The 21,517-nt window shown below is 53.1% G+C and overlaps 1 protein-coding gene across 1 annotated transcript; it reads right to left on the bottom strand.

Annotated features, from left to right (window-relative positions):
* Window positions 1-3,310: 3,310 nt before the first annotated feature.
* Atcay (ATCAY kinesin light chain interacting caytaxin) lies at window positions 3,311-19,445 on the bottom strand. The gene is made up of 13 exons (XM_051177324.1): window positions 19,215-19,445; window positions 16,711-16,839; window positions 16,058-16,116; window positions 11,265-11,486; window positions 10,137-10,319; window positions 9,936-10,038; window positions 9,455-9,586; window positions 8,751-8,837; window positions 7,469-7,567; window positions 7,039-7,074; window positions 4,525-4,599; window positions 4,194-4,226; window positions 3,311-3,335 (listed from the first exon to the last, which is right to left on the bottom strand). Exons 2-13 carry the CDS (start codon window positions 16,785-16,787, stop codon window positions 3,326-3,328), a joined length of 1,116 nt encoding a protein of 371 aa, XP_051033281.1. The 5' UTR covers window positions 16,788-16,839; window positions 19,215-19,445; the 3' UTR covers window positions 3,311-3,325.
* Window positions 19,446-21,517: the final 2,072 nt, after the last annotated feature.

Raw genomic sequence — 21,517 nt, 5'->3', positions numbered from 1 at the left:
GTAGGAGGTCCATGTCAGGTGTCTCCTGGGGTCTTCCTATTTAGCCCTGGCAGGCTTCAAACTTGTTCTGTAGACCAGGCTAGCCTGCTTTTGCCTCCTCGGTGCTGGGATCAAAGGTGTGCACCACACCATTTGGCAGGTTTATTTATTTTTATTTTTGTGTGTATGTATATTGTCTGTCTGTGTATCATGTGTGCTTGGTGCACAGGAGGCTGGAAGGGGGGCAGTGAGTTCCCTGGAGCTGGAGTCACATGGTGCTGGGAATGGAAGCCAGGTCCTCCTTGAGAGCAGCCAGTGCTCTAATTACAGAGCCCATGCCCAGTTATTTTTGAGGTGGGGTCTCACTGAACCATGAGCTCTCTGGCTAAGCTGGGGTGTCTGGCCAATGAGCCCCAGGGACCCAGGTGCCACCAGTGTGCCTCTTTTATGTAGATTGGGCCATTTGAATGGAGGTCTTCAGGCCTTGTGGCCAACACCTTACCCATTGAGTTCCAAAACCCCAGACTCTCACTCACCCATCCTGCTGGGGTTATTCAACTCCATCCTCCCTGCTGAGGGCTCACACTGCCTCACTGCTGAGAACTCTCACCCCAGGACAATGTCTGGCTTTTCCCTGCTGGTCCCCAGGGACTTGAGCATGTGACTGAGATGGAAAGAGTTGGGTGGCTGCACCCCAGAGCTATGGCATGGGAGATGAATGCTGTGAGTGAAGGAGTTAGGGAATGAATGGGTATAGTGAGAGTCTGTTAAAGGCACCCCGTCCTGCCCAGCCTTTACCCCACTTGTTCGGCCCCTCCCTCCCTAGGGTCTGTCACCAGAAGGGACCTGGCACATCCAGGTGACCGCACTCTGGCTGGTTCTTGCCTTTGTTTGGTTTACTGGAGACAGAGTCTCCATCCAGATCCCAGGTTGGTCTGGAATTCTCTGTAATCCTCCTGCTCCTGGAGGCTGGGATATCAGGCATGGGTCACTACACCCAGGTCCCCATCATAGCTTGCTGGCGACACTAAACATAGCTGTGTTCACAAGGCCTTTGGTCTCCCTGCCACTCTGTGTGTCCCAAGGATCAAGCTGTGGAGGCATAGTCCTTGGAGGTTTGATAGCCCTTCCCCCATTCTGCTGCTCCACCCACACGTGGCCACTGGTCGCAGTGATGGGAAGCTGGGCCTGCACTCCTCACTCCCCACACCTTGAAGCATTCAGAGGGACCATTCTTCCTCTGCATTAGGTTCTGTATTTCACATACCCACTCCCCAGCTTGCTGGCCCACATGTCATCACAGCAACTGTCCCCACTGTGTCCATGTTATAAGTACACAACTCAGTGGTGGATGGGGGCACGGTTGCTCTGGGGCAAGTTTTCAAATGGACCTTGGGGTCTCCACAAGGAAATCCAGTGGCCCTTTACCACAAGGCTGCTGGGGCTCTGTGTTTTGCCTCAGACTGTTCTCTGGGTACCTGGAGTGTTGGCCCTGTGTGGACTGGGATAGTAAGCAATACAGGGTGCCTCTCCTGTTTCAGTGTCCTCTATGGCCATGGTTCTGGGTCCTGCCTCCCTGTGTTGGTGGGTGTTGGTGATCTCAAAGGGGAGGGCTGCAGGGGGATAGATGTAGCGGGTGGCCCTATCAGAGTTTCCCAGGGTTGGGGACATGACCCTTGAGGGCTGGCAGGATTGTGTTTGTCTGTCTGTCTGTCCGTCCGTCCCTGCCACAGCTGTCCTTGTGTCATAGGCCTTGGTTGTTACCAGAAGCCACCTGTCAGGAAAAACCTCTAGGATTCTGTTTCCAAAAGCCAAGAGAGACCATCCATGGACCTGGATCTGGGGTACCACATCGGTGCCCCATCCATGGACCTGGATCTGGGGTACCACATCAGTGCCCCTCTTCTATCATGTTGGATAAACACAACTTACAAAGCCCTTACCTGTTGAGGACACACACATGCCAGGCCAGCTCTCAGGAGGCTGAGGCAGGAGGATCAGGAGATTGAGGCCAGGCTGATCCTGTCTCAAAACAAAACAAAAACCAGTGCCTTGAACAACACTCTCAGGTCCCTGCTCAGGGCCACAGAGTGGAGGCCTTGGTGAGTGGTCAGCAGAGCTCAGATGACTCCCGTGCCAAAACAAGGGGCATGTCACAGAAGCCAAATGCCTTATGCTGGGATGGATGGAACGGGTTCCATTCCTGGGAGATGATGAGGCCCAGCAGTCATGTGTGTTCTCTCTTTCTCTCTCTTTAATTTTTTCGAAACAGGGTTTCTCTGTGTAGCCTTGGAGCCTGTCTTGGAACTCACTCTGTAGACCAGGCTGGCCTCCAGCTCACAAAGATCCGCCTGCCTCTGCCTCCCAAGTGCTGGGATTAAAGACAGGAACCACAGGGAACCCCTCCTTACAAATGTCATCGGGTCTTCAGTGTCCCTGGAGACAGGAGGCTTGCTCCTCACACTCCTGTAGCATCTGGACACAGCCCTGATTGTCTAGTCATTGAGTCAAACCTGTTTTTTGATCTCAGCTTGGAGGTCAGGTGACCACAGTGGGACAGATTCTCCTAGGGAATCCCCAAGATCCTCCAACATCCACAACCCTGTATCTTCATTTTTTTTTTTTTTTCATGGCCCATACACTGAGCCCATACAACCTCTTGTTTGGTGACACAGAGACTAAGTGTTGTCCAGGCAGGGGACAGAAAGGTAGATACAACTCTTTCCCTTAAGATGAGGCAGTAGTTAAAATCCCTAGAGTCACAGCTACTTTAAAGGGCTCTAAAATGTTGTACCTTATGGGGGAGAGACCACCAGTCTGATCAATATGTGTGCAACTGGCTTGAAAGCCCCTTAAGACAGTCGAATGGCAGAATAAGGGGTGTCAATTGGGATGGAGGTCATCCCTGCTTGGGGTGACAGTAGGTCATATTCCACAGGAACAGGCGACAGGTGAGTGAAGGTCTTTAATTGGGTCAGTCCAAAATGCACATTCATGAGGCATCCTGGGGATATGGAGGTCTTGAGAAAGGGCCCAGGTTATATAGGACTCATGGGTGACACTGCTCATGTCCAGGTCTGCCAACCACAAGCTCAGAGTGTGGAAGGGTAGAGGTCAAGGACCGGGTCCATTCCAGAGTGTGCTCACAGTGCCTTCTTAAAGTAAAAACAGTGGAATGTACTCAAGCAGTGAGAAAGGATCCCGGGATGCAGAGGGGCCTAAGGAGCCAGGTGTCCTTGGATGATGAATGCAGGATGAGGCAGGATGAAGTCCGGGGCCCACGGCATCTGATGGAGGTTATGTGGTGTCTGGAATCTTCTATGTCCATCACTAGGTCCTGGTTAAGTCAGGACATGCTGGAAGGTGCAGGACAAGGAGGGTGGGGTCAGTGCCTGAGGTGGAGGTGAGCTTCCACAGGGAAAATCAGAGTCAGCTACCTGGCTGTGGAGAGCTCTGACCAAAGAGCAATGACTGCCACCAATATTCCTAACGTAGTTCAGGACAACAGCAATAAAGATCTGTGGGCCCCTGCACTCAGTGTCACAAACCTACATGTCCACTAACTCACCAAACCATGACTCTAACATTGCCTACCCATCCACCCATCCACCCACCCACCCACCCATCCACCCACCCACTCACCCATCTACTCACCCATCCATCTACCCATCCACCCACCCACTCATCCATCCATTCACCCACCCACCCACCCATCCACCCACCCATCCATCCATCTACTCACCCATCCATCCACCCACCCATCCACCCACCCACCCATCCACCCACCCATCCATCCATCTACTCACCCATCCACCCACCCACCCATCCACCCACCCATCCATCTACTCACCCATCCATCTACCCATCCACCCACACACCCATCCATCCATTCATCCATCCATCTACCCACCCACCTATCCATCCATCTATGTACTCATCTACCCACCCACCCACCCATCCACCCACCCATCCATCCACCCACCCATCCATTCACCCACCCATCCATCCCTCCCTCCTTTCTCTGGGTTGCATCTGGGCCTAGCTGTGCATGGATGTCCCAGTCATGGCCACCATATCCCACAGATAGGAAATTGATCCATACCCTGTCTGTTATACCACCATCTGGGGCACAGCATATGTATGTTCAGTTACCCTGCTTGAACTGCACTTAGAACATTCCAGGACAACCTGCTGACACCCTGTGCTACACCCACCTTGTTTCCTGGTCTTCTGTCACTTCCGCTGAGCTGCTCGTGGAGAGGAGAGGGTGTTATTTGCCTATTTGGGACCCTAGGCAATTCCCATTTATTGATTGTGGCTGGAAACCTCCCCAGGAAGGCTGCCACCATGTTGTGTTTTTCTAGCAGAAAGCAGGTGTCCCTCACCTGCTATGTAAGGGACAAGCCCAAACAGACACAAACGAGGGGACTAGAGGAGCTGGTGCAGCTGCGCAGGTGTTGCATGAAAAGGCATTGGCCACACCTGTCTTCCTCCCAGTGCCCCTCCCTGCCTCAGCCTGCTGTCCCCCAATCCCTGTGTGCTCACCCATCCTCTTCTTCCACTGCCTCTGGTCTTCCATCGGATCTGGGAATGAGGAAATCTGACTGTGTAGGCCGTGCGCTGTGACAGACAGAACCAAGTGACAAAGGTGGGCGGCAGATGGGACTCTATGAGATCCCACTGGCCCTTCAAGCATGGACTGATGTTATGGTTTTGTTGTTCTTGCTGTGCTGAAGGGAGCTGGTGGCCCAGGATGGGATAAGTATGACCCATAATGCAAGGTGAGGTGGGGGTGGGCAGGAGCCCTGTCTTACCCTCTTGGAAACAGGGCCTCATGTAGCCCAGGCTAGCTTGTAACTTCCTATGAAGCTGAGGATGGCCATGCAATCCTGATCCTCCTGCCTCCTGCCAAGTGCAGGGATGCTGGGTCTGTGCCGCCCAGGTGGCTTATGTGGAAATGGGGATTGTTGAGGGATATTATTTTAAGGTGTGTGACTTTTGTTTGTGCTGCATTTATTTAACTCTGTGAAGCTGTGATTCTTTGCCTGTCTAAAACACCTGGTGGTCCTAATAAAGAGCTGAATGGCCAATAGTGAGGCAGGAGCAAGGACAGGCAAGGCTGGCAGGCAGAGAGGATAATAGAAGGAGAACCGAGGGAGGAGGAGCGAGGAGAGAACAAAGAGAGGGGGACATCAGGGGCCGCCACCCAGCCAGACATGGAGGAGAAGAAAAGAGGAAACAGAGTAAGAAAGATAAAAGCCTGCCCGTTGTGGCGGCGCATGCTGGGATTCGCTGAAAGAGGCAGAGGCAGGAGGATCACAAGAAAGATAAAAGCCCAGAGGGAAAAGGTAGTTGGGTTAATTTAAGATAAGAAAAGCTGGCTAAAAACAAGCCCAGCTAAGGTTGGGCATTCATAAGTAATAATAAGCCTCTATGTGTGTGTGATTTATATGGGAGCTGGGTCATGGGCTCCTGAAAAAGCCCAAAGAGTAAAACAACATTTAAAAAACAAAACAAAACACAGGGGGTGGGCCCAGAGAGGCCAGTACTCTACCAACTGAGCTATGGCCCCATGTTTGGGCTCAGAAGGTGTAGGTAGCAGGAGAAGAATGCTCACACCTCCCAGCCCAGCACTGGGATCACTAAGGCATGGGTTCTGAGGCCACCCTCAGCCTCTAAATACCTTGTCTCAAAAAATAAAAAGAATGGGCCTCTGTACTAAGGAAGAGGCCACCAGTGCCTAAGGCAGGGGTGACGGGGGCAGGGGACCCACTGGGTTCCACCCACTGCTGTAGAGCCTTTCCCATAAGATCAGTGGGCTAGTAATAGTGGACCAGTCAGAAAAAGGAATACAGGCTCTGACAATACGCCAACACGGATGATGTGAGGACACAGAGCTCAGCAGTTTGAGGACACGGGAAGATTTGCATGGCAGAATCCACTCCCAAGAGCCACAGAGACTGGGGGTATATGGGGGGAGGTAGTGCGGGATGGGGCGGGACAGAGCATCTCTGTGGGATTTGGAAAGTTCTGAGGGGCTGGTGGAGAGGGCACAGCCCTGTGACTGGGCTCTGTTGCGCCCAGGAACAGGTAAGGTGAGGAATTTTACATGCTGAGTGTTGACTGTAAAGAAACTTCAAAGACAGACAAGACAGCCCAGCCGGGTGGGGGCGCACACCTTTAGTCCCAGCACTCGGGAGGCAGAGGCAGGCGGATCTCTGTGAGTTCAAGGTCAGCCTGGTCTACAAAGCCAGTTCCAAGACTCTTACACAGAGAAACCCTGTCTCAAAAAACAAACAAACAAACAAAGTAAAAGAAACAACAGAGAGGCTTACATGGGCTGAGCCAGTGTGGGCTGGAATCATTTGTACAAGTGTGAGTTCTGGGGCCTGTGCTGAGTAGAGTCCTCAAACTAAATGCGGGAGGCAGGGGCTGGCAAGGTGGCTCAGCAGTTAAAGGCACTTGCGGTCAAGTCTGACAACTCAGGTTTGATCCCTGTTTGATGGAAAGGGAACTGACTCCCCTCAAGTGACCTCCACACCTGTGCCATGGCTCGCACACCCACTCCTGTAACAGATAAATAATATCTAATAGATGATCGTGGCTGCATTTGAATTCATGGCTGACTCCAGAGGCCTCATCCGAGAGGCAGACCTTTGTGTGTGAGAGAAGTGTGTGTGTGCCTCTGTGTGTGTGAGGAGGTCACAGGACAACTGCCCCTGAGTCATCGTCCCCTTCCACCATCAGGGTCCTTTACTAGCCAAGCCATACTACTGGCCCAATCCCTCTTACTTTTCTAAATGGAGTTTCTTGCTGAGCTCTGGGCTCACTGGTTCAGGTAGCCTGCTGGCCTGTGAGACCCAGGATCCCATCTCCATCTCCCCAGTTCTAGGACTATGTGGGTGTTGGGGATTTGAACTCCAGCTCTCAGGCTTGCTCATATCAGTTTTCCCACATCCAAAGGCAGAACTGAGCTGGTGGCAACATCAGTTGGTTTCCAGCAAACAGAAACCACCAAACCACCCCTCAGGCTCCATCTGGAGGCCATGCCACACTGACCTCTCTCTCTTGGCTCTGAGTCTCTGTTCTTCGTACCTGAGGGAAAGAAAAACACATGAAGGGAGTTGGATCATGGAGACAAGGGGGAGGGTGGATGCCAGGGACTGGGGATGTAAGTGGGGACAGAACTTCAGTGTGAGAACCACTGAGCTGTGTGCTGAGAGGTTCAGTGTTAATATGCCTGTGAGTGCATGCAGTACCCGCAGAGGCCAGCAGGGGCGTCGGGTCCCCAGGACTGGAGTCACAGGCAGTTGTGAGCCCCACCACCCCTGCTGGGAACGGAACCCAGGTACTCTGCAGGTGCAGCTGGTACGCTAAATGCTAAATGCTGAACAGTCTGCTGGACCCCACAATATTCACAATGGAAAGGGAGCCAATGAGGGTCATTTTGCAGCCTGAAGTGGTGCCGGGGACCCTGAGGGACACTCACTGCAGGACACACTCTGGCAGCTGCACGTGCTCCATGGGGATGAGTTTCTCCAGTTCCTCCAGGCTGTGCACATACTGGATCTTACTGATGAACTTGACACTGACAGGACAAGAGAGAACAGATAAGGGGTCACCAGGCAGAGCCAGGCCACACTATGCCCAACCTGCCAAATTGCCCATGCTTGGCCTGAAACTCATGATCCTCCTGCCTCAGCAGAACTGTGATGAAGGACGAACACCTCGGATGTGTTCTTTTTAGAAACGTGTTCTCACAGTTATTTGCTGTGCGTGCATTAATGAAACAAGAGGACAACTTGAGAGGGGTTGGTTCCCTCCATCCAACATGTAGTCTCAGGGATTGAACTCAGGTTGTCAGGCTGGTGGCAAGCCCCTCTATCCATAGATCTTTTTTGCCAGCCCTTCAAACGTATTTTTTTTTTTTTTTTTTTTTTTGGTATTGTATTGTATTCTTGTTTCTCTGTAGCTTTGGAGCCTGTTCTGGAACTAGCTCTGTAGACTAGGCTGACCTTGAACTCAAAGAGATCCACCTGCCTCTGCCTCCCAAGTGCTGGAATTAAAGGCTCGAGCCACCAATGGCCAGCCAAACATATTCTTACAAATAAAAAGCAGACTTCTCTTCCTAGCCTGGTGGTACATTCCTGTCATCCCAGCACTCACGGAGCTGAGGCAGGAGGATTGCCATTCCAGTGCTGACCTATACGCACAGGGAGACACAACTTTAAAAACAAGGCCCAGAACTGTCAGTGGGTCGAAGATCTAACTCTAATGCACAAACTGGCTTAGTGGAGCCATTTTATATGGAGATACCTTGTTCAGCCTAGACCCAGGGGGGTGGGGGTGGAGAGCTGCCTTAGTCCTGCCTCAGTGAGATGATGGGACAGACTTAGACTTCCTAGGAGCAGATGGGAGGAAGTGGGGAATAGAGGGAGTGGGAGGAGAGGAGGGAGCAGGAACTGGGATTGGAATGTAAAATAAATAAATAAAAGAATGAGAGAAAAAACAGACACACAAAAGAAAGGACCAGAACAGATGGCTCCATTGTGCAAGAATCAGGATACGAGTTCAAATCCACAGCATGTGCAGAAAACGCCAGGCATGGTGCAACCCTAACCCTGGAGCTGGGGAGGCTGAGGCAGGAGGATCACTGGCTCTGGCTAGATGAGGGAGTCTCAGGTCTCCAGGACAAGGTGGTGGAAACACACACACATGGCATAGCGGCCAGGCAGGGTCCTCACCAGGACAGCTCAGCGCGCAGGTCGTACCTGATGAAGGGCCGGGAGATGGCAAGTACGGTGCGGATGAACCAGGAGGGGTGCACGATGATCAGGGACTTCAGGTTCTTCCGCAGTCTGTGTTGGGAGGCGAGGACGAAGCTGTCATACACAGGCTTGGGGTTCAGGGAGACCGCAGGGGAGGAGGGGATCGCTTAACCACAGTGTCTCCCCAGCCTGACACCCCGAGCCCTCTTAGTCAACTGCACCCTCTCAGTGCGCAGATTTAGAGGCCCTGGGACACGTGTGGCCCTTTCATACCCTTCACACACACTCTGTCCTGAGTTCTAGGAAGTGCTTGTGGGTTTAAAAAAATCTGTCTGAAGCTATTCATAAAACCCAAAAAGCGGAAGCAACCCAATGTTTACTCACAGACAGGCAGACAGAAACAATGCAGTTTTTGGAATATTAATCAGCCATGAAAAAGAAAGGCCTTCTTTCTGACGCCCCTCTGTGGACTGCCCTTGATGACTCAATGCTGAGCCATGGATCAGAGATGGAAGGACACGCATCACTGTGCCTCCCTCTCCAAGGGTCCCTGGAGTCAGTCACCAGAGATACTTGCAGGCATCTAGGGCGGCCTTCCTTCGCCGCCCTTGGTGCTTTGACCTTGGTTGGGCTTCTGCCTCCCAGGCGGATGGGGAATGACACTGAGGTTTCAGGCTTCCTACCTCGGTGCCCTCCCGCACTCTCACCTCCTGTCAATCATGTGGTAACACTTCTTCAGCCAGCCAATGCCAGGCATCCTCCGCCGGGGCGTGGCCCCGTTCAGGTACACGATCATGTAGTCCTCCGCAACAAGCAGTTCTAGGCTGCTGATGACGTATCTGGGGGGCGGGACACAGGGTTCTCATGTGGGGGCACCGAGAGTGCAGGTCTATGTGGTACCTTCCTGCAGCCCTGCCCCGTTGGGCCAGCCACACCTGAGCAGGTGTGAACACACCTATGTTGGTGCATTCTGGAACATTCTGGAAGGGAGCTGAGGCCCTGGCCTCCATCGCTAGCACCACTTCCCTAAACATCAGAGAATCTCGAATGTTCTCTCTGAGCTCCAGGGGCCCCCTTCGGCCTAGCTGCTTGGGTTTTAGGAAACACGGTCTTGCTTTGTAGACTAGGCTAGCTTTGACCTCACAGAGCTCTGCCGCTTCTGCCTCCCCGGTGGCGCCTCCTACTTACAGGAAGAGATTCTCCATGATGTAGTGATAGTCAGGAGAGCTGCTATCTGGAAGGAAGCAGGCCGCGAAGACAATGATGGCATTGAGACCTTCCCCGTAGTACCCTGGGAAGGAGGCATCCTGTGAGTGTCACAGTAGCCCAGGCTGGACCATGTCCACCCACACCCTGAGCAGTGGGTGGAGGATCGCGGGGCACACGCACCTCCGTGGGTGACCACTTTCATGTACGGCCGGATCATGTGCAGGTCGATGCGGTGTTCCTGCTCCCCAATAATGACAGTCCGCCATAGGCGACCGTTGGCTGCGCTGCCATCATCCGTACTGTCCCCAAACAGGTCCGCGCTGTCACCGGGCATGTTCTTGGCGGTGGCCACCGGAGTGTCATCTGCGGGGATGGGGTGGGGTGGGGTGGAGTGGGTAGGAATCCAGCCCCGCCCCCACGAGGGTTAATCCAAGTGAATGTGGCAGGATCTGAAATCTTGGGGTAGTCAGTTCTGGGAACACCTGAGATGAGCTAGCCTGATTAACTGCCCTGAGTGTGGTGTCTTCTGGTCCGTCCCAGGGGCTGAGGCCTCCCCGCCACAATGGACAGTAGCCTCCAACGGTCAGCAAGAACAAACCGGTCCCCACCTTGTTGTCTGTGTCTGGTGTTTTGTCACAGCCACTTGCAAAGTGGTGGCCACCACATACCCCACTCCGGCTACACTGCTGTCTCCCGCGGGAAGGCCTCAGTGACTGCATCTAAGCCAGCCTGGGCTCCAGCTTCCCCAGTATATCAAGCCTGGTGGCTCATGCTTTTCATCCCTGCACTCACAGGCAGAGGCAGATGGATCTTGTGAGGCCCATGTCTCGAAGCAAAAGCAAATAAATAATAAATGATAAATAAGATTAAAAGGGCCTCCCAGCACATGGTTCTCCCTATCTGCTCTGTCAGGACTACTGGGACCCTGCTCCTCCCTCCTCCTGGGCTCTGCAGGGTGCCGAGTGGGTCAGTAGCTATCTGCCATCTACAGATGTGTGTGGCCACCCCAACTACAGGAGCTCCTGGTGGGGACTGGAAGAGGCCAGGGATGGACGCCTACACACATGCATACCTATTCTAGAACCTCCTATGGATGTATAGTTCCCTCTGCCCCCTCCCCCCACAACCCTGTGAGTAGGACATCAGGACCTCCCTCCTCTGTGAGAATCCATGTGACAACAGAGTCCCCACACAGATTGGGTAATGCATCTCCCAGAGTCATAGTGCCAGGGCTAGTGAAGAGGTGGCTGCTGGGGACAGAAGAGGCCCAGAGTAGCCGGAGGGGCAGGGCGGGACCATCACCATCACCTTCCCACTCAAGGTCATTGCCATTCCCCAGGAACTCCAGTGAGTCTGTCTCGTCTGGTGTCTCGATGTCATCCACATTGATGTCCAGGTCATCTGGGGTGTCCAGGAAGTCGTCGGACAGCAGGGAACCCTCACTCTGGTCCAGGGAGATGTTGATCTCTGGGGCCACCAGGGTCTTTCTCTTCCGATGTGCTCCACTCAAGTTCAGGGTGCAGGGAGGTGCTGCCAGGGTGCACAAGTGGGAAAGAATGCTCCACACACACCCCACACACCCCACCTGTCAGCCCCACACACCTCCACCCCCACACACTCCCCACACACACCTACACACCCCACCCACCCACACCCCCAAACCCACACATACACACCCACACCCACACAATCACACCCCACCCACACCCCAAACCCACACATACACACCCACACACACACAATCACACCCCACCCACACCCCCAAACCCACACATACACACCCACACACACACAATCACACCCCACCCACACCCCCAAACCCACACATACACACCCACACACACACAATCACACCCCACCCCCCACCCGCCACCCCCGCCCCACACACACCACACACCCCCCAACCCACACATACACACCCACAATCACACTCACACCCCCCACCCACACCCCCAAACCCATACATACACACACACACCACACACACTCACACCCCCACCCACCCACACCCCCAAACTCACACATGCATACCCCCCACACACACTCACACCCCCACCCGCCACCCCCTACCCGCCACCCCCCCACCAGCCACCACCCCAACTGCCACCCCCCACTCCCCATCCCCCCATCCCCCACACTCCCCCCCCACACACACCACACACACTCACATCCCCCACCCACACCCCACACCCCACCCCCACACACCCCCAAACCCACCCACACACACCCCACCACACACACACCCCTACCCCCTCACTCCCCCCACCCCCCACACTCCTCACACCCACACCCCACACACACCCACAACACACACCCACACTCCCCACATCCTCACCCCACACCCCATACACACCCCCACAACACACACCCACACAGCAGCTCAGACAGGCTCTTGGATAGCCTAGGCTGGCCTAATCTGAATGAATCTGCACTATGTAGTAGAGGATGGCCTTGAACTCCTGCTCTCCCGTGTCCTCCTCCCCAGTGCTGGGCAAGCCTCTGCCCACAGAACTCATCCCACAGGGATGTGACTTCCTTCTTGGGAAGCCTCTGCCCCACCCCCACTAGTCCCCAAATCCAAGTCCACTTGGGAATGGGAACAAGCTCAATGTGACTGGGTCTTCTGAGGGGACCGAGAGAAGCCACCAGATTAGCCTGTGGATCATTTTCTTGATCTGGGAGGCCTGAGCCCACTATGGGTGGGGCACCCCGACAGGGCTCTCCTGGGTGCTGTAAGAAAGCTGGCTGAGGGGCTGTCCAGACAGCTCAGAGGTTAAGAGCACTGACAGCTCTTCCAGAGGCCCTGAGTTCAATTTCCAGCAACCCCATGGTAGCTCACAACTGTAATGAGAGTGGTGCCCTCTTCTGTCATGCAGGCACACATGGAGGCAGAATGTTGCATACATAATAAATAAATCTCTGAAAAGCTGAGAGGCTTCATCTAGCAACTGATGGAAACAGATCCAGACCCACAGCCAAGCATTAGGTGGAGCTCAGGGACCTCGAGGAAGAAGGGGAGGAAGGATTGTGGGAGCCAGAGTGGTCAAGGGCACCACAAGAAAACCCACAGGATCAACTAACCTGGGCTCACAGGAACTCACAGAGATTGGGCCGACAACCAGGGAGCCTGCACGGGGCAGACGGAGGCACTCTGCATACATGTGACAGTTGTGTAGTTTGGTCCTCTTGTGAAACTCCTACCTGGGAGCAGGGTCTGTCTCTGACTCTTTTTTTTTTTTTACTGGCTTTTGGAACCCTATTCCTCATACTGGGTTGCCTCAAACAGCCTTAACATGGCTGCCAGTTTGTGTCTAGTCTTACTTGTTATATATACTGTGTCTGGTTGAAGTCCCCGGGAAACAGGAGGAGTGGATCTGGGTGAGAGAGGGGTGGGGAAACTAGGAGGAGAAGAGGGAGGGGAAACTGTGTCAGGATGTAATGTATGAGAGAAGAACTTTAAACAAACAAAAGAAGAAAACAGGCTGAGCATCTGCGGGAAGCGCCCTGGAGACAGCGCCATCCTCGGCTTCTGCTCCTACTCCTGCCTCCAGGTTCCTGCCACGATGTCCTTCATGATGGACGGTGACTTGAGGTATAAGCCAAACAGACACTGTCCTCCCCAAGCTGGTCTCGGCCACCATTTTTGTCACAGCATCAGAAAACTCCCAAAGTGGTGTCTGAACAGGGTAGCTTTAGGAAAACGGGGATTTATCCGCAGTCTGTGTGCTCAGTGAATGGCCAATGGCAACACTCCTTGTCGGTAGTTATTGAGGGGTAACCATCATTACGTGGGTCTTTGCTCCTGTCTTGATGCAAGCCTGTCATCTCACTCAGACACTGAGGCAGGAGGAGGCAAGGGTCAAGGGCAGCCTGGCTTTGACTGGAATCTTCTGTCAAACTGGAGCGATGAGATGGTACAATAGGTAAAAGTTTTTCACCACATGGATGATCCCACCTGGTGACTTTATTCTCAGAGCCCTCATGGTGGACACAACTGTCTGCCATAAGCTGTCCTTTGCAATGCACATGTGACACCCAACAACCCACAACCCTCAACTATGAAGCGAGGCCTCTGCCTAGAATCCCCAGTGAGGGGCTGGGGGCGTGGTCAGGGTGGAGCTCCGCCTACAATCAATAGTGAGGCCAGGGTTGAGCTCCCTCATCCTCATTGCAGTGGCTCTTGGCTCTATTGCCTGTGCTAAGTAAAACTTTGGTTTGTTGTTTTTTTTTTTTTTTTTTTTTTTTTTAAGATTTATTTATTATGTAGACAGAGTTCTGACTGCATGTATGCCTGCAGGCCAGGAGAGGGCACCAGATCTCCTTACAGATGGCCATGAACCAACATGCTCTTAACCTCTGAGCCATCTCTCCAACCCCCCCTCCCCTGGAAAACGTTGTAAGACTCCTCATGGCTCCTCTCCTGTCTCCCTTTAGCTCCCTAGTCTATGCACAGAGAGGCAAAACGACCCCTTCAGGAGATGGAAATAAATGTAAGCTTTCCAAGGAAATTCTAAACTAGAGCCCACTGGTGTTATCCACTCTGGAAGAGGTTTTGTTTTTAGGATCCATGAGATCATGCAGTGGCAGTGTGTCGACCATGTCCCTACTGGGGATCTCAGGGTGCAAGTAGTCACTGTAACTGAGGGGCACCCTCGGAGCCCAGGGCTGTGACCCTCTCTGCCCTCTTCCCAGAAGTGGGCGGAGCCTTCAAATCCATGAAGTAGGTTAAAATGCTACATGACCCAGGATCACACTTGGAGGTGACACTGGTCACTAACAGCACAATGAGACTGAAGGATATGTTTTGAGGTAAAAGGGATGTCTAGCTTTAACATTAACTAGCATTGAGAGAGAGAGGAATAACAAATTTAATTTGCCTAAAAAAAATAAATATGTTAAATGGAATTTGCCTTCAAAAATGGTATTTGCTAAGCCAGGTGTGATGGTGCACACCTTTAGTCACAGCAATCCAGAGACAGAGGCAGGAGGAAGCCAACCTAGTCTACAGAGCAAGTTACAGCACAGCCTTGAACAGTGAGACCCTGTCTCAAATAAAATGGTATTTCCCACGCCCACCTCCCCATGCACACACACAAAACAAGACTTTGTTCTACAAAGAAAGGCTTACACAGCCCTAGAATGCATGTCTGTCACTCAGCACTTGGGATGTGCAGGCAGGAGGGTCAGGAATCCCAGGTCATTTTCAGCTATATAATAAATCTAAGCTAACCCTGTCTCAAAAAACAACACAAACAAACAAACAAAAAATAGAAGAAAAAGTCGATGGCCCTGTAGCCTCAATTGCCAGGTCTCCAAATGACACAGACTGTTGGCCCATTCTTGGCTGCCCACCTGACCTACATGTAAGACCCCATCCTAAGACACCACACACAGTGGTGGGACATGGAGAAATCCAGCTGGAACTAGCCAGGAAACTAACTCCCCCCTGGCCTTTGAACGTCATGGGCTTCACCATGCTGGGAGGCACTGTTCCAGGCAACTCTGATGAAATGCCACAAGCAACCAAAAACTTCAGAAAAGGTAGGGTTGTGGTGATATATTATTTATGAGTTATTAAAGCTTGCCTCAAGGTAGAAAGCAAAGCTAGCCACAAGCCATAGAGGTTAGGCAACGGTGATACACACCTTTAATCTCAGCAACCATTCTAGCAAATCATAGAGGCAGGAAGTGGTGGCACACATATTTAATCCCAGGACTCAGGAGACAGGCAGATGGATCTCTCTGAGTTCAAGGCCACCCTGGCCTAATCAAGAGTGAAGAATAACAGAGCTCATGCCTTTAATCCCAGCACTTGGGAGGCAGAGGCAGGCGGATCTCTGTGAGTTCAAGGCCAGCATGGTCTACAGAGCGAGTTCCAGGATAGTATACAAAGTTACAGAGAAACCCTGTCTTGAAAAACAACAACAACAAAACAAAACAAAAACAAAAAGATATGGTGTAGTCTTCGTTTAGGTGTTCTCTTACCCCTTCGACCACGTGCACAGCAGCCCCCTGGCTAGATTTCCACCCTGCATGTAACCCCGGACAACCATCCGCACCCTGAAACCAAGCTCGCATTTCTGCGCATTCTGTAACCTTACAGGAGGAGTCTTCCGCTGCACCGCCCAGCAGCTCCACCCCAGAGTCTTCAGGGAGCGGTCTATGGACCCCAGGAACCAGTGTCAAAAACACAGCAGGAGGATCGCAGATGACAGATCCAGCCAAGGAGGGTTAGAGAAAAGAAGAGGAAGAAAATGCACTCAGATCAAGGCAGCAATGCTCCAGACTCAGTTCTTTCTTGGAACAGATGGCTCAGGTAGCACCCATATAGAAAGATGCCTTCCAGAAGTCACGCCCCCAGTCCCTCATGGGATTCTAGGCAGGGCTCCACCCTGACCACAGCCCCAACCCTCAGTGGGGGATTCTAGATGGGGCTCCACCCCTGATCATGCCCCCAGCCACAAACTGGAGGATTTAGGCACGCCTCCACCGCTGCCCGCTGACCACGTTCCTTCGTTAGCTTTTTGGTACAGGGTCTTGCCCTGCACATCAGGTTGATCCAAAACTTTCTCTGGTTCCCTCTGTGGAAGCTGAGCTGCAAGGGTCAGTCATCACTCCCAGCCTGGCTATAGGGATTAACTGTCTGGGAGTTTTAGAGGAAGTGGTTCCAGAAGGTTCTGTCATCATCAGTAACATCTGCTGAAGCTGCCAGGAGCCAGAGAGGTCCCAATGACGGGGACACTGGCGCCCTCACCTGGGCAGATCCTCATCCTGCCACTCATCCCTCACGTCCACGTTTTCCATCCTCAGTGTGGCTTCAGTGGTCCCCATGGAAGCTGGAAAGAGAAGCCAGCTGGAAGCCTAGGTGACCCCAGAAAAGGATCTGAGGAAGAAGGGACAGATTGATCTAGACAGCCATGACTACAGCTCCCCCACCTCTACCTCAGGTCTGCGTGGATGATTGAGTCATCCCACAGCGGGGGAATTTCACAATAAGCACATACAAAGTCTTAGGACACCCAGGCCTGAGTACACGTAAAGACTTGAGCCTCCATATATGCCCTCCCTCCGTTCAGACCTCTCAAATCCACCTTCTCCAGAGCAGCTCTGGACCCAAACTGATTCGTTCTTTCTCCTTTTCCTTGGACCTCAACTGTGGAGGCAAGCCTGGCTGCCACAAAGCCAAGGGACCGAGTTCATTTAGCAGGACTCACATAGTGGAAGGAAGAACTGAATCCTCAGGTTGTACCCTACCTCCATACTTTTTTCTGCCAGCACCTCAGCTTCCTTCTTTGTAAATGGGTTGAATAAGTCATGGCTTTTTGGGGTGTCCTCGAATCCTATGACCCCTGACTCCATCACTCCATAAAAACTGTTTATGAATTTGTAGGCATGCCTATGCTGATGGGAGTCAGAGGTCAACAATGGTGTCCTCTGTCATTTTGTTTGTTTGTTTGTGTTTAACAGGGTCTCTCTGTGTAACTCTGACTCTGGAACTCCCTCTGTATCACTTATATTTTGAGGCTGGGTCTCTCTACACCTGATGTTAAGCACAGAGCCCTCGACCACCAGTCTCTGCCTCTCCAGGGATGTTTTTGGTTTTTTGTTTCTTTGTTTTGTTTTGTTTTGTTTTTGTCCTCCAGCTTTATTTCGTGTGTGTGTGTGTGTGTGTGTGTGTGTGTGTGTGTGTGTGTGTGTATGTTTTGCCCGCATGTATATCTGTGCCCCATGTGCATGCCTAGTGCTCTGGTGGTCAAAACTGGGGGCATGGTGGTAAACCCAACACTCACTCAGGAGGCAGAGGCAGGTGGATCTCTGTGAGCTCAAGGCCAGCCTGATCTATAAAGCGGTGATTACAATTGGTGTGTGTGTGGGGGGGGGTTCTGTCTATGTAACCCTGGCTCTCCTGGGACACATATAGTCCCACCTCAGCCTCTGAGTGCTGGGATTATAGGTGTCAACTACCTTGCCAACTTTGATCACCTTTTTATTAGCTGCCTGTTTTTTCTGTGGGGTATGTCTGTGCACACTGTGGAGTTTCAGGGCGTCAGAGGACAGTTTGGTGGAGTCAGCCCTCTCATTCTCCCATGTGGGTCCCAGGGAGCAAAAATCAGGTGGTTGGCATGGCAACAGTCCTGGGTTGCCAGAAGCTACCACATGTGGCTTTTCTTTGTAGGTGCTGGGGATTAAACCTGAGTCCTCATGGTTTTACTGCCTAAGCTGTCTCCTGTGCCCCATTGGGGTGCTGTGTGGACTCCCCAGACTGTCTGATGGGAGCACTTTGTGCTGGAGGCCAGTGTTGTAGCATAGACACCCACACATACAACTAAGGTAGCCTGTACAACAAACTCTGGCACTAACAGGGCCACATCTGTGAAATCATGATTTTTCTCCTAATTCCATATTGACAACATGATTCCAGGACCCAGTAACGGGATGTCACCCCTAGCCAGCCGTCTGATTCGGAGACAAGGGACACTTGCCTGTCCGGGATGTCACTGCCCACCAGGCTATCTGCTAGTGGCTGGGGCGTGTCTCTAGCAGCCAGGAGTGACTGGACCTACAGGTGTTGACTATGGCTGGCAGATTAAGAGCCTGAGGGGAGGCGGGGCTGACTGGAATGTCATCACCCATTCATGGAGGAGCGACAGCAGAGGCTGAGACACACAGCACAGGAGAGGAAAACGACTCCTCCTGTGTGCTTCAGGCCTTGCTCAGCTCAGCTGAGTCCAGTCCATTGTGTCTGTGCAGGGAAGGGACACGGGTCCCTCATCCAGAGCAGGGGGGGGGGGGCATGACGGGGAAGGACCTCCACCTATACACTTTCAAACACTGGGTGTGGTGGGTCTCCTGGGCGCCGGCTACAATGAGGGACCAGGGATCTCCGTCAAGTCCGGGAAACACAGCGCAGGGACCTGGCCCGGTGGCCACTTCTAAAAATGTGTCCTTTTAAATGTATATGTAATTTTGATGTCTCCAAGCCCGCAGTCAGGGTTATAAATAGAAAACACCCGACACCTCATGGGAGGTTTACCGCCCCCAGGTTGCTCAGGCTCAGAGCTGGGGCTTTAATCCTTGTGGCCCTGCATTCTCCACCCAGGATCAAGCCCAGGCTGCTCGCTCCAGCTGCTCTCCCGGTCGCAGCATCCAAGCCGACAGTCAGTCAGCATCTCCCGGATAAACCTTTCCCCTAGCTGGGCTACCAGCAGGGGAAAAAAATGACAATTTATATTTCCAGTCTGCAAAAGGCACACTCACCTCGGCGGCGGTTCCGCGCTGTCACTGAGACACAAAGGCCTGGATGCAGGCTGGCATCTCGCGGGTGGTACCCAGGCTAGGGCCTGGCGGAAGGATGCTCAGGGGCAAGTCCACATCCGAGGAAGGTCACCTACGGCAACGTGGCCAGCGGCACCGGCCCAGCAGAAGGGGGACGCCTGGGTCAGTAGCAGCACCCCTGTCCTCCGGCGGTCTCCGTGTCCCCCGCCATCACAGCCTGTGCAGCTTTGGCTCTCCGCTTCCCGGATGGCTGAGGCTCTGCCTGCCCCCAGATAGTGAAGGAAGCTGCTTTTGTGTGCAGGGGGCGGGCCCAGGCCTGATAGACAGTTCCAGCCCCCCTGCTCTCATCCTCCTCTCCCTATTGGCTGAGGGGAAAGCATATCTCCCAGCCGCGTCCTGAGCAGGTGCAAGAAAAAAAACACAAAAACCAAAAAAACATCTGGGATGGTGCATTGCACATATGCAGGCAGAATCACAAGGGAGAAAAATAAATAAATGGACAAACAGCCATGGCCTGGTTCCTTGGGGGTGGGGGCGGGGAGCCTGCAGGGCTCTGTGGTTGGGGGTAAGAGGCGCCCTTGAAACCATCCTTGAGGGCAGAGAAATGGAGGTTTTCAGATTCCCCTTCAAGGGTGGGACAAAAGGTCCCTGAGCCAGGACAAGGCAGAATGTTGGGGTGCCGCGGGGCTGGCTGGTTTTTCTTTTAGATGGATTGGGTCTGCGCTGCTGTGGGAACTGCGCCCCCTGCAGGTTTCCAGAGGAATTCCAGGCGTACAGAGAGGGCCAGAGAGCTCAGTTTGCATCATGGGCTCAACTGCTGGGGGAGCTGAGGCACAGGAATCGCAGCTTGAGGCCAGGCAGGACTACGTCGTGAGGCTAAAGTCAGCCTGTGCGAGACCCTGTCTAGGAAGTCAGAAGAGGGACTCGTGAGAATGCTCAGGGTAGAGCACTTGCTGTGCAAGCCTGGGGAGCATAGGGCAGACACCAGGGCCCGAGATGCCAGTGAGGTTGTGTGTTGAGGTTGTGTGTACCGGCAGAAGCCTGGGAGAGCCACTGAGGTAGACACGTGACGTCAGCTACTGGCCTCCGCATGCGCATTGGCACACACTTCACCCCACAAAATTTTGAAGAGGGGATAGAGGCGTGATCAGGGTGGAGCCCCGCCTACAATCCTCTAGTGAGGGGCTGGAGGGTGGTCAGGGTAGAGTCCCGCCTAGTGAGAGGCTGGGGCATGGTCAGGGTGAAGTCCCGCTTAGTCCCCGAGTGAGGGGCTGGGGCGTGGTCAGGGTGGAGCCCCGCCTGGAATCCCTAGTGAGAGGCTGGGGGCGTGGTCAGGGTGGAGTCGGTGCCTAGAATCCCCTAGTGAGGGGCTGGGGATGCTGGGTAGATGGGGTTTCCGTGTAGAGGCTGAGAACTGTCATTCCTCTAGAAAATAGAATGATGCTCCCTGAGTCCATAAAGAGCCAATGCCCAGACTTTGATCCCTAAAAGTATAAGAGAATACAAGCTCCGGGCTTAAGCTCCCACCCATCACTTTGTTGAACTGGAGTGGACCTCCGAGGTTGTGTCTGCGCTTGTAGTGAGAACATAAAATCCGTCCCGCCACAGGGTCTGCGCTTTCTTATAATTGACGTGTGAGTGTGCACCAGATAGGCCACTGCTGCCTCTCTCTGCGTTAGTTTGCTCTAGGCATTTCCCACTATGGGTTCCCACATGATGTGGCTTTTCTCAGTGAGCACGAAGTTCATTCATGTCAATGTGGACGTCCCCACCATCTATCTCCAGAACTTACCATCTCCCCATCCTGCAGCTGCCTTCCCATCCCACACTGACTCCATCACCTACTTTGAGGGTCTGACGACTTCAGGGACCTCCCGGGAGTGGGACTTGCCCTCTGTTTAGGGCTTATGACACTGACATGCTGTCCTCAAGGGACATCCATCCCTGTTGGAGCATGTCTCCGGGTTTCCTTCCTTCTTCTGGGTTGAGTAATACTCCATTTTGTGTTTCCTTCAGTACGGATAAGTCAGTGTGCACACTTCTAGAACAAGTTCCAGGACAACCAGTCGTTTGTATGCCTGATGCCGTTGGGGACTCCTGGGGACAGAAATCAAGGGCACAAGGTTTGTAATAAATAATAGTAGAAAAGATCATATGTAATCCAGAGAAATTGCCGCAGCCTTCTAGAAAGTCGTGGGGCTAAGGGGCTGCTCAGGACAGGGAAGGTCACATGCCACCCACGTGCCCTCTTAGCCTTGGGGCTCCCGCCCTCCGCCTGGCTTCAC

Source organism: Phodopus roborovskii, unplaced genomic scaffold, assembly GCF_943737965.1.
Source record: "Phodopus roborovskii unplaced genomic scaffold, PHOROB, whole genome shotgun sequence".
NCBI lineage: Eukaryota > Metazoa > Chordata > Mammalia > Rodentia > Cricetidae > Phodopus > Phodopus roborovskii.
This window is presented reverse-complemented; position numbering and strand designations above follow the sequence as displayed.